We start from the raw sequence: 13,583 nt of genomic DNA, 5'->3' as shown, positions 1-13,583 counted from the left end.
GGTTCTCAAACTCTGTTCTCAGAAACCCGCAGTCCATGTTTTCCAGGTCACCTGTGGATTTTTAAAATGTGATACATGGCGCAACTTCCTGGGTGACCTGGAAAACATGACCTGTGTGGGGTCCTGAGGCTCCAGTTTGAGAAGCACTGCACTAAGTTATAGGGGGTATTCAATGTGGGATTCCGACTGTCAGAACGCCCAGACAGTTGGAATTCAATGTTCTGGCTGTCGAGTGGATGTCCATGGATCGGCAAAAACTTCTGCGCATTGTCGGAAAACGGTTGAATTCGCCAATTCGCAACCATTTCCGAAAAAATAGATCCGACTTTTAAAAAAGTCGGATCTGACAGCCTTCAATACTGTCGTTAATAGCAGCATTAAATATTGAATACCACCCATAATCTGTCATTCAGTAATTTAGCGGGCTGTAACCACTCACTGGTGCCCAAGGTTTATCTAATGGTAGCGACTGCCCTGCTGCTATTTCGGATGAAGCTATGGAACATTAAAAACATTTTTAGTCATTTTACAGAAACCCAGATTGGTCACCGCAATCTCTACATTTATGCACCTCTGACTTATGATGGAGGCAGCTATTCTGTTGTCTTAAACAACATTTAACCTCTCTCCAGAAAAAGGACGACATAAAAAGTGCTTTAGCCCCTAGAGAGCCACCAGGACAGGGAATGTGACCACTTGATCTGCTTGCACGTCCATGTATCTCCAGCCATTATATGATCCATGTATCTCCAAGCTGTTGAGTGTGGGAGATCTATAGTTTCATCTGCTGCTACTTACTTAATGGATCCTTTCAGTCGGGTCTGATCTTCGTCTTGGAATTTGTGCTGGTAGCTGAGCATCATGAAGGAATGGGGGATTCCGAGCTGATAAAACATAACACGCCATCGGAATTTACTAAACAGTTTTAATAACTCCAGCAAATAACAGCAGTATTAGAAAGCAGTTATAAAAATACTACTTGCATAATAACCTTATACAAGCAATGACTGGTTGTGTTCTAGACTGTAACCCGGTTTATATCTCCCAACTGTCCTAATTTGCACACCTTGAAAGGGGGGGGCAGAGTTTGATCGGAAGAGGGCAGTGCTTGCACTGAAACAGAAGAGGGCGGTGCTAACACAGAAGCAGGCGGAGTTTAGCCAAAAGTGGGCATTGTGGATGGACTGGGTTTGCTGTAAGCATGTTCTAGAGAGAATGAATGTAGTGTAGCATTGAACGCAAGAACTGAAATACACTCACAAAGGAGGGCGATTTAATTAACCCAGAGGTTACCCAAAAATAAAATATTAGGCTAATTGGCTCCCAATTAATAAATGAACCCTAGTGTGTAGGTGTAATGTGTACACAGTATAAGTGTAGGTGGGCAGCCAAGTGGTTCTTACCTGGCATCATAATACAGTATGCCATCTATACATGTGAAGGAAAATATTTATTTTCTCACTCCCCACAAGCAAAATTTCCCTCCAGTAATTACTACTTGGCTCCACCCTCCACCTCACAAGCTCCTCCTATGTGTGGGCGTTGGCAATTGGTCAGAATCCAGCAATCCCTTGCAAGTGCATGCTGACTATATTACACGAACATTGTTCTGACAGATCATTTGGAATAAGATGTTTCCTTTAAACTACAGAGAGCTTCCGTGGTAAATAGGAGACATTAGTGATAAAAGGAAAAGGCGGCTATCGCTTCTCGGGCTACACGTAAACTCGCCCATGACTGAAGCACTATAGGATGTTCTGTCACACCTATTTGGTGACATCTTAAAATGCGCCCAAAAACTGACGGGCCAACAATGGGAGCCAACGTCTCTTGTCAGATTCCTGCACCCAGAGCTAAGTCTGCTAATTGCTTTGTTATCTACAACCTGCCGTGTTTTATTGTATGAACTGAGGGTTTTAAAGGGAAAAGCAATCTAATAAAACCGGCGTTCAGCTATAAAGCCCTGACGCATCTTTCTGTATTTTTTTTAATTGAAATTTTAACTGTATGAGCGAGCCAGCTGGTAAGGAGCTTAAATACCGCTTTAGTTAGACGCAAGGAAGAACGATACTGAAGGATGTGTTTATAAGCTTATGCTGCGCTGTGTGTTCATGGCATGATTCACAATGACCCCCAGTTATTGCGAAGCGCGTTAGCGCAAACTGATGGAATAGGCAGCATGTACGATGTGACGATGCCGATTGCTTCGCTTAACAGTCAGTGGCTCATTCCTCTAAAGCAGCCTATAGATGGAATGCATTTAGCAGCGGAACAATATACAGAGGCCTCTGAGGGGAGTCTACAAGAATCATCTTGCATTAGTATTTTTAATGTAGCGCACTTCTATATTTATGGTTCTGCAAAAAGCTATGCATCAGCCAAAACTGCCCAAAAAGGAATAATAAAATGCACATTTATTAAAGAGTATAATTGAACAGCATAAAACATTCATATAATGGTTATAGTGATTTGGATTTTAATTATACTCGGTCTTTCAAATTTAACTTAAGTGGAGTGCAACCAGCTTTGAAAGGCAAAACTCAGAGCGGAATAAAAGTCTCTTCTGTTTCCTGTCCGCTGGTAGATAGTTATGGATATTGCACAAAATCGGGGAGACAGTGTTTCGGCAGAATCTTTTGTCTTGGCATAAATAATTAGAAAATAATTTACTCATGCAAAATCTATAAGCTCACGACTATGATTCAGCAGACTCCGGGTCCCAACAAGATGACAAAGATCATTTAATGTGTACTTTGTGCTGCATTTTATATTAAGTGACCTTGACCCTAAAGAGCAATTTCATGTACATACTTGGACACGGGACATCCTTTAAGAATAAATGAAAATAATAATTTACATGCCCATTGTCTATACCTGAGCACTTTAATTCATCCATAAAACCACAGCACCCAACATTTCCTCAACTTGCAGCAAACTAGGGTCTTGAGAGCAATGAAGACAAGGCTGTGATTGTGTAACGTTTTAGTTTTAATTAGAATACCCTTACGAAATTCGCATCGTTATAACTGGAATGGCAGACAATCCCAGCATTTGCTATGAATCTTAAATCACGTCAAGAGCCTGGAGTGCGGCCAGATGTGGAAATGTTTTACTGGTATATATCTGGAAGAATAACGGCACTCAGAACTTTGCTCTGCTACAATTATAGCAAATACATTTACCCCTTTATCATACCCGCTATATTCTTTTGGATTCTCCCCCGGCCCCCCACTGCTAACATGTAACCGCCGTGACTCACCTGTAGCGCCATAGTGAAGTGGCTGCTTTGTGTGTCCCGGACAATGCTGGTGCTCATGGCAGACTGGATTCCCCAGCGCCACTGTATGTAACCCATTGTGTTCTTGTCTAGATGTCGCGCCACCATCGTTGTGAGACCAGGTCGGATGCCGCGGGAGGAGAACTGTAAAACGCAGTTGGCACTGAGGGAACTGGAACAGAGTAGAGGAACAGCAGGTAAATTGCCACAAGATGGTAACTTGTTTTTCTTTTAATACAGAGCAATACAGGGTGACAAGGTGACGATGAAAGCAATCACCTTATAGGCTTGGCAAGTGCATATTATGGCTGTATCAGTGATGTCACTAGTTAATAAGTTCACTATCCTGGACTTAGCGGTGGGTATTCATTCCGAGATGCCGTTTTTGTCTGTTCCGGCAGTATTGCAACAGTTGGATTTCAATGTTACGACGAGTGTTGGAAAGTTCGCGGATCGGCGAAAATGGCCACGGATTGTCGAAAAAATGTCCGTCAATACCCCACTTAGTTTCTATATGGTCAGCCCAGTGCAGATGAAGGTTCTGGCTTACCATGTGCTCTTGGAGATGCCATTTGCGAATCTGAGAGGGGAAGTACCTACTTCCAACATGAACCTTTGCATGATTCGTTTTCTTTAAAAAAAAAATCTCAAATAAAAAGTAATTTATTTGGGTGCAACATTTTATGACATTGGGGCTAATTCAGATCTGAACGCAGGGCAAATTTGTTCTCAAAATGGACAAAACCATGTTGCACTGCAGGTGGGGCAGATGTAACATTATAGATTTATATATAGACACAGTCCAGAATACTCAGCACTCAGTAAGTCATAGCCGGGTGCCCTTCAGGCAAAATGGGTAAGCACGAGAGTGCCACCTGTTAAACTCATCTACATATATCTATGTATATAATTATAATATCTACAATCTGCCGGCACTCAATAATAAACAGCAACGATATCCGTTGCGCTCCCAAGTGGTACACATACAATTCCAAGAGTGAGCATAGCACTGAGATATTTCTTCAATCATGTATATTCAATAAGGCAGAACAAATGGCAAGCGCTTTTGGAGACACAGCCCCGTCCTCAGGGCAACACTGCCACAACAAAATGACCAAGATACCATGTAGATATAAATCTATGGCTAATCCATTTTATAAATAACTCTCCTTCATGTGCAGGCAGAGATGCGTTTGGTGGTCTCTCTGGGACTGATAAACCCAGTCCTGAAACGTGTGCCCTCCAGAAACTCGCATCCCCGCTGTTGTGGCGTCTCACAGTAAATGATCACTTTCTTAGTTTATCTCCCTCTCTGGAGATTTGCAGAACATCGCCCTGTTCCAGCAAACGCTTGACATATACATATATTTTGTATGCCATCTCTTACTTCGAAAGCAGAAATAGCTGCAAGAATGGGTTTTTGTTTTTTTCAAACTCCTTATCTTTTAAATATCTGTCCTTAAAGGAACTTCTGCTAATTTCATATAGACACTAAGTTCCTGGAACCCCTTTTAGCACTGCTTGCTAAAAGACAAAATATGGAAAAGACAAAAGACTTCGGAAAAGACAAAATGTACCTAGAAAATGATAGGCGTTCCCCCGCTAATGAAGGGGTGTCGATGCCTGCTCGGGATGGGCGGCTGACGTCACATAATGTCAGCGCCCACCCTGAATTTGGCCAACTCCGGCAAAGATAAAAGTCAATTTAGGGGCGGTGGGCGTGCACAAATACCAGTGATGCAAAATCAAATGCAAATCAGTCGCATCTTTACCCTTGCGCGTAACTGGGTCTTCACGTACTGGCACAATGATAATAGTAAGAAAGGGCATGATGATAAGAGTAAGCTATGTAGAGGTTTCTACATTGTACGTTTAATGTAAAATCTATTGTGATTTCAAAAAATCCTAGGCTTATCTCCAGTGCCCCTTGCTTGCTATAAAACCAGATACCTGCACATACTTTACCAATTCAAAAGTGAGAGTTTCGCCCTCTATTGGGAGTCTGGAGGTACTGCATGTGCATCTACAAGGAACTGAACTGACAGCAGTGCCCTACATTACCAGCTGTGAGCAAGACGTACAGTATATACAACTCCAATATTGCTGATGTTAAACAAACAGCGACCTAAATAACAAAGTCTTACATTGACACTATTTATGGGGGTCGTACCCTTATTTTGGATGTAAAATAAATTTCCTCTTGCAAACTCAAAGTACCTTAAAAATTAATCTAGTGCGACTCATTTCAGCGGTGAATGTATGACCTTACTTTCCTGCCCAAATGACCCTAATTATGGATTTTTAAAGCTGCAGTTTAACACAGCTGACAATGAGAATCTGCTTAGCCGCAGAGACACCAAGGCAGTAGCTGGCACGCTGGGGTTATGTACAATGGAGATCCGAGAGCCAGGTGATAGATTCTGCATACCAGCGATGAGACATTTGCTTCATACTGAGCGGACAGATACCTGCTGTATGTGGAACTAGATTACATCAACATTTACAAGGAGTCGACATGGGCTAGGGCGACATTACCAAGAAAATGTCGACACATGCAAAATGTCGATATGAAAATGGTTGAAACATAAAATGGTTGACATTATTTATTTATTTATTTTTTTAAAACATGTGACTTCACGATCCAAGCGGGTATAGGGTATATTCATCAATATGTACACATTTTAATTTTAAAATTGTATTATAGTTTTGTGTAGGGTTCATTCTGTACTTGTGTATTATCTGGCGCCCGATTTTTTCATTGCATGCCACGCGATTTTTCATTGTAAAGACCCGATTTTTAATTGTATAGTCACCCATGGGTGATTTCATACCCCCACTATCCAACTACGCATGGAGTTGATTTTATATAGTGTGGCGAGCCCCACGAGGGGAAGCGGATTACTTTACATGTATTCTGCGTCCGCTCGCCACGCTTCGGGCTCGGTGGCTCACCACACTATATAAAATCAACTCCATGCGTAGTTGGATAGTGGGGGTATGACATCACCCATGGGTGACTATACAATTAAAAATCGGGTCTTTACAATGAAAAATCGCATCGCATGAATTGTATGCCACTATATTGCATGCGATGCGATGCAATACAATGAATAAATCGGGTGCCCAGATATTACACAAGTCCCGTTCATTCTTGCACCCTACAAAATCTGTGCAGCTCCTCTTTCCTGCCTAGGGTGTCACTCTCTGCTGTGTGAAGCTGCTTCTAGCACAGTTTGGTCTGTATGTCTGAAATACAGATCTGACTGTGCTAGAAGCACAACAGCAGAGAGAGGAACTGCACGGGTCTAAAATAAACACTATTTATGTAACATAAAAAAGGCGGCATGTTTGCCATACGTTACCATTTATGTGCAAGATTACGAAAAATCTTAAATCCACACAGAGGTCCGTGAAGATCGCCAGCTTCGAACTCTAACTATAAATAAAGAAAGAAGAAAAAAACAGATGTATACAATTAGCAGAATTTAATAATTTCACCTCCAAAAACCCACCCCACTGCCTCACTGGCAAATAATGACTATGACTGGACCTCCTTAAACCTACTTGGGGCCTGATAAAGTAAGCCCAGCTAGAAGACGCCATTTTGCTTACTGGCAGAATCACGCCGATCTAATATGCCGACAGATTCAGAGTTGGGAAAGGCCTAGCTCTACTCTGAGATAGATACATATAGCGTGTATGATCACATAATTCATATGTACAATGGTCAGATTATCAGTTAGGCAACCTATGCTCATGCCTAGGGTCCAATAGTTCTATAAAGGAGAAAACAGCGTAATATACTGCCTAGGGCCTGGGTGGTTTTGCTGTGATATGCACATTTGGTACTTGTTTAGTTTCATGGCGGCAGCGCACGCACACTCTAGCTATGAATCTTGGCAGCTTGCCAAACTGCCTTACTTCTCTCATCTATGTTATCAGCGCAGCGCGTGTTTGAATTCTGGCAGCTCGCCAGCTGTTTTACATCTGTAATCTACTTTATCAGCGGCGCGAGAAGTAGTGTAGTGTAGTCAGCGTAGGCAGTACTGTTTACGCGAGTAGCGTAGTCATTGTATTTACTGAAAAGCGTCTAGTTCTAAACAACCCCACCAGCCACGCCATCCCGAAGTGTGGCAAGCCCCACGAGGGGACTCGGTACGCGTCCTCCCGACCTTTTCATACCCCCACTATCGACATGGAGTTGATTTTATTTAGTGTGGCGAGCCCCGTGAGGGGACGCGGATAACTTCACATGTATTCCGCATCCCCTCGCCACACTATATAAAATCAACTCCACGCTGACTTGGATAGTGGGGGTATGAAAAGGTCGGGAGGATGCGTACCGCGTCCGCTCGCCACGCTTCGAGATGGCGTGGATGGTGGAATAAACAAGGTCGACAACTGTTACATCGACTAGTGTCATTGTGAACAGGTTTAATAGTGTTTTGCACACTGCACCCCTATGTACCCCTATACCCAACTAAATTTGGACGCTTTAGCGTCTAAATTTAGGTGCGACCTTCTTAGCGGTTTACATGGAGTCTGAATTTATACGCTAAAGCGTCTAAATTTTGCGTCTACATTTTGGACACCCCCTTTGTTAGTGGTGTGCCGGGGTGTGTACTTGAGACGCCCCCGTTGTTAGCGGTGTGCTGGGCTATCTATTTCACTGTGGAACTACAAGTCCCACAATGACCGGTCAGCGATGGGCTGCCGCGCGCGCTGCTGCCGGAGCGAGGCTTATAACATAGCTTAGAGAAACGGTGTGCCGGGGTGTCTAGTTTAGACGACCACTTTGTTAGCGGTGTGCCTACTTGAGAAGTCCCCGTTGTTAGCGGTGTGCCGGGCTGTCTATTTCACTGTGGAATTACAAGTCCCACAATGACCTGTCAGCTGATAACGTAGCTGAGAGAAGTTTGGCAAGCTGACAAGATTCATAGCTAAAGTGTGCGTGCGCTGCCGCCGTGAAACTAAACAAGTACCGCACATTTTGCTTACACATTGAGTAATACATTTTAATGTTACTATACTCTGTAGTCTGAGACAGCAACACTTCATCACACGAGCCGAGACTTTTGATTGATAACTCAATTTACAATCTGGTGCCCCCTACTGGTCCTCTGACTCCCTACTGCCATAATCACCAGGTTAAAGCACAACTCCTTGCTTGATTGGCCGGAGCCTGTCCTGATGATTATGGAAGTGTGCTGGATATCAAACCACCAAAGAACATGCTATGACAATATCTGGAATTGCCGTTTCCCGACTGGCTGTTTGGCATTAGATCATATGCAGATTACCTGTTCTTAGAAGGTAGGTTTGTGCCCCTCCACCCCAAACCAGTTACATTCTGATGATCTTTATTCAAGAATGATTATTTTAATCCTTTGTCTATGGACGTATGCTACACTGTATATTTCCCAGCGTGGAGAGACATTTCTTTTATTAGCATATTAAATGCGGTGTCCTCACGTTTTTTCTAAAAGGTGATTTCTTATATTTATTACCAATTCAAGACAAAAAATACTAAATATAGAACATATGCTTAAAAACGCACACTATGCATTAGCCTATAAAGCTCTAACTGAATTTCCAGGGGGCATATGTACTAAGCCTTGGAGAGCGGACAGAGAACAAGTACAGCCAATCAGCTCTTCAGGCTTAGTTTTAAAAATATCAGGAGCTGATTGGCTAGTATTTTACCTCTATACTTTATCACACTGAAATGCTTAGTACATCTGCCCTATGTAGTCTTCTCCCTCTCTGCCACAGCGAGTGCCGCCTCTCATCCCAGCTACCACCTCCAACTTCCATCTACAAGGTTCTGCCAATGCTTCTGCCTACCAATGGAAGGCTCTCCCTTCTCCTAACAGACACCATTTCTCAACCAAACCCATCTCACCGTAACCCTCCTTGCTCTCATTCTATCCCCTTTGTGTAACCCTTGCTTACCACATCCTTTATAGTGTAAGCTCTCACAAGCAAGGTCCCTCTCCTTTTCGCTTTTCCCTTCACTTAAAACCCTCATCTCCTCTCCACTGCCAATCGCAACGCCAAACAGCTGGTGCTGGTTTTGTGGGTATTATGACTAAAAGTTAGCAATGGTTATAAAGCTTGTACCCGATAATGTGCACTCTGTAATGAGAGTATCCAATTACCCGTGACAATATTTAGTCGGTAAAAAAAAACGGGCTATTAATGCAAATTTTTTCCTAACGGCCATTATTGTGCTATCCGAGTATGGCTTGCTTTTATTTTATTTTTTGGGGGGTGTGTACAAAAAAAACACATAAGGCGGAATGCAATGCCGTCCGAGAGTCGTTTGGTATGACACTTGAGTTCGGCGGCTGTGCGTTATGGCTGCCAAACTCTGAGGATTTTTTAAAGGGGCAATGACTTACAAGACATGGTTTTGCCTTGTAATGCTGAATACACTCTGTGCCATAAAGGCAGCTAACTAAATTGTTAATGATTTCCCTTCAACTCCCCTGGAGCTACAGGATGAACGATCTAGAGCTTCCTCACAGAACAATATGCACCTAGATATTATATAGGCAAAATTGGCACACACTGAATGATATGTACGATAGCATCGTTAATTATATCGTTATCCTGCATATTGTACTTTATCGTATACGGTGTACAGAGCTTTAGTGACTGCCCCTTTAAAAAAATGTCTGAGTCTAGCCGGCATCCCTCACAGCCTCCGAATTCGGCTGGCATTAGATCCCACCTACAGTGTCCGCAAAAAGCTGTGTGTTAAAAATGCAAGCTAATCGTGGATTTAGCTGCCTGAGGCAGGAAAACACCAATTCCGATAAGTGCCAGCATCTGATTCATTTGATAGACCAAGCAATGCAATTAGTGGCAGTAACTAATTGGATACCCCCCCATTTATCATGGGATCGCATATGCAATGTGATATGAGTATAGGGCTCGCTGTAGGGATTGGTGATTCCTGCTGCAGTCGCTCCAAGATACATGCGGGGGATATTTAATATTCCCGGCCAACGGGTGTTTTTGGAAAATTACCCGCAAATATTCAATAGTAAACGGGCCCCGAGTCTTTTGTTGGCAATGCCTCCTTTTAATTATTTAAAAGCAGATACAAATCAACTCTTAATTGGATGGTATATAAACATGATGTTGTTCCTTTATATAGGTTATTACGAAGTAGCACGTAAACCATTAGAGCAATAACACAGTTGAACAAAAGCCCAAACTTTACCGTCAGCAAAGCTTTAAGTGACAATAAATCCAATTATGATCCATAGTGTGTATTGAGATTACATGTAATATTGCAGAGTGAACCTCTTAGCTGGAGATATCAGTGTATATAATTCATTACAGATATGGATCACACTATTACATATTACTGAACATGAATTCTACAGCACAGGAAACAAAACATGATTAAAACTAAGGGACCATCTTCCTTTTACGCTGAACCCCCCCCTCTCCAGGTCAGGATGGGGAAGCTGACACTTGGCACTTAAAAATCAGAGACTGACCCCCTGCCCCCCCAGCGGACCAGAGGGATCACACTCCTGAATAATGCAATCAGTTAAACGTCTTCGTCTTTCATCCTGAATGGGAAGAGGGAAAAAAAATTTGGCCCCCAGCCACTGCCCCATTCAACCCTTAAATTATAACTGGTGTATTTGATTCAATCTCATTTCTTGAGCTGGCAGCAGAGCCTGTTTTTTTCTGGGCCAACTGTACGCTAGAATAAAAGGAGGAGAGGTCTCTCCGGAGGAGCCCCGGCTGTCTGATAACTGACTCTCCTCTCGGAATCTAATTAAGGGTCTTTGGATGAATTGCTGCATTTTTGCATTTCCATTTGGTTACACTCCACTGTTTTCCAGGTCTCACAGGTGGCCTGGGACGGCTCTCCGGAGTCTCATGTTAAACCATGTCAGCAGTTCTGCTTGAGAACTGCCTTTGAAGTTGGAGAGAGCTTCCACGGTCTCATTTTCTAATGCCGGTGACTTTCAGAGCAGCTTCTCAATGTTAATGTGATGTTCTCCAGTCTCAGCAGTACTAAACGCCTGTTAAAGATGCAGTATTTATATACTCAGTAAAAATTACAGACAGGGCCGGGAGAAGACTTAAAGGACGGAAAAGAAAACTCTGGATACTTTTGTGCCGCGGTGAAAAAAAAAAAAAAAACCTCAGCGAGATCCGTTTCCGTTAGGGGAGGAAATATTATTGCATTAGAGGATTTTTTTCCCTTCTTCCTTTACATATTGGCCTTTGGCTACAGCAAGTCTGTGCATTAGCGGCAAGTGCGATCTCCAGAAACCACATTTATACATGCTACATTACAGAAGGAAATAAGCTATTTATATGACGGGTCATCGGAGGTCTAGAGAAGTAATGGCAGCAGCGAGGAGGATTCAGAGCTAAACAGTTACCATTTTATGCATCCATCTGAATCGCTTTACATATATAAAAGGCAAAAATACAGTTTAACCCTACGGTAAAAATAAACCGTCGCAAAAAAAAAAAAATTATAATAATTTTGCAACATCCATGTGTTCCAAACATTAGAAAAGCAAGAGAAAAATATCAAGTATATAGGCGACCATTCTAAAAGTTGATTGTATTGGTTCGGATGATCAATTTGTTGAACTACAAATCATTGCACTTCTATGTAAAGGTGTGTACATTTTTGGCTAATGATTTTGACTCTATAGTCAAAAATCGCATACCGAGTTAGGCAAAATCGCAAAGTGTTCAACCACACGCGATACCGATGCGCAGTCCCACGTGGTCAGTATCGCAAGTAGAAATTGACTGCAAAGCGCAGTTTATTTCTACTATAACATAATGATGGCCCCTAGCAGCAAACATAGCAAATTCAGCATATTTAAGTTACAACTTTCAGAAATCTCAGAGACCTGGGGTTTATGACCCAGGATGACCCTTCCACACAAAAAAATGACCAGTGTTGAACAGCAAATTACTGGGTAGAAAGGGGCATTAGGGGTCTACTTACTAAAAGCCACCCACATCCAATTACACAAGGCATCGCACGCTATACTCCACCGACTTGCTCGGCAGCAGGATCGCATACAATACATCGTAAGCGGTCCTTTTACATGAAATGAATCCTATGCAATCCTTTTCCTGGTTGCAGGATCTGATTGATCCGGCACCGATGCACATGGGACCGCCCATTTGAACGGACTCTTAGGTTAAACACATGCGATTTGGGCCCTTTTGATCTGATTCCACAGCCCGGTGCCTCGGTATTGTATGAAAAGGGCCCAAATCGCACTAGTGGATGCCTTGGATGCAGATAAAGTGGACAGAGATAAAGGACCAGCATCAGTTACCATCACTTTTCAAAATCAGCCTGCAACATGGCAGTTAGGAGCTGATTGGACGGCGCTTTATCTCCGCCCAAGGTTTATTAAATAGACCCCTTTAGTAGCCTAGGGGACCTCTGTAATACCGGGTAAGCCCTAATCACAGTCATCAGTTGTTGTATAACATGAGAGATGGCTTGTGCTGGAAGGCGCCATTAGTTCTCCCCTTCACACACAGGCAGCGATGTATAAAACCCATTGTGTCCGACAGGATGGTAGACAGACATAATGATATAAACAACGGTTTACAAACTATCTTTCCGTCAGGCCTGTTTTGCAATTTATATTCCTAATGTGCTGCATATGTGTTTCTTTTGCTTAGCTGGCTAATTCTTTGGTCGAGCGGATGCAGAGATCTCCGCTGTTATCTTTCACGGTGCTTACCTCTCCCCATCCCTTGGCGGAGGTCACTCGTCTCAAAGCTAAGTTTATTGACCCGCCGCCATTGCCATTTTGTGTGGAGAGGCTCCCGGAGAGAATGGCGGTGTCTGTTGCTGTCAGCGGTGCCTGGGAACGAGAGAGGATAAAAATAAATATAAGTAGATAAGATGCGGAATGTTCAGTGTGTTCTAACGGTCGGTCAGCTGACCACAATGTTGCCCAACGTTAAGGATTTTACACATAGCGGTCTGTAACGCTGCCCCAGATCTCCTACAGGATAGGTTCAACAGGTGGGCAAATATGACAAAAGGGCATTTTGTATATATAAATCATACACTTGGTAGTACATCCTTCATACACTATAAGGAACACTATTTGAAGTTTATTTTCTTGGCTACACAGGCCCTTACTGAAACAGTTATGATACCCCTTCTTTTTGCTGGTCTTCCCCAGATAACTTGGACTACTGCACCTACCATCCCCTGCATCTGCCCTTTCTGTGTAACATCGCTAGATAAATTGGACTACTGCTCCTATCATCCCTGCATCTGAAA

General features: G+C 42.9%; 1 protein-coding gene across 1 annotated transcript in view; it reads right to left on the bottom strand.

Moving 5' to 3' along the window:
• DNAJC11 (DnaJ heat shock protein family (Hsp40) member C11) overlaps positions 1–13,583 on the bottom strand; it is a 126,049-nt gene that overhangs the window by 18,941 nt on the left and 93,525 nt on the right. The window contains exons 6-9 of the mRNA XM_083162954.1: positions 13,033–13,155; positions 6,640–6,713; positions 3,260–3,449; positions 799–884 (exon numbers count right to left, since the gene is read on the bottom strand). Of these exons, the coding sequence (XP_083019080.1) occupies positions 799–884; positions 3,260–3,449; positions 6,640–6,713; positions 13,033–13,155 (473 nt within the window). The remainder of the gene's footprint in view (positions 1–798; positions 885–3,259; positions 3,450–6,639; positions 6,714–13,032; positions 13,156–13,583) is intronic.

The sequence above is a fragment of the Crinia signifera genome, chromosome 19 (assembly GCF_055691185.1).
Source record: "Crinia signifera chromosome 19, ASM5569118v1, whole genome shotgun sequence".
In the NCBI taxonomy this organism is placed as follows: domain Eukaryota; kingdom Metazoa; phylum Chordata; class Amphibia; order Anura; family Myobatrachidae; genus Crinia; species Crinia signifera.
The sequence above is the reverse complement of the archived record's forward strand: the minus strand, read 5'-3'. Positions and strand labels throughout refer to the sequence as shown.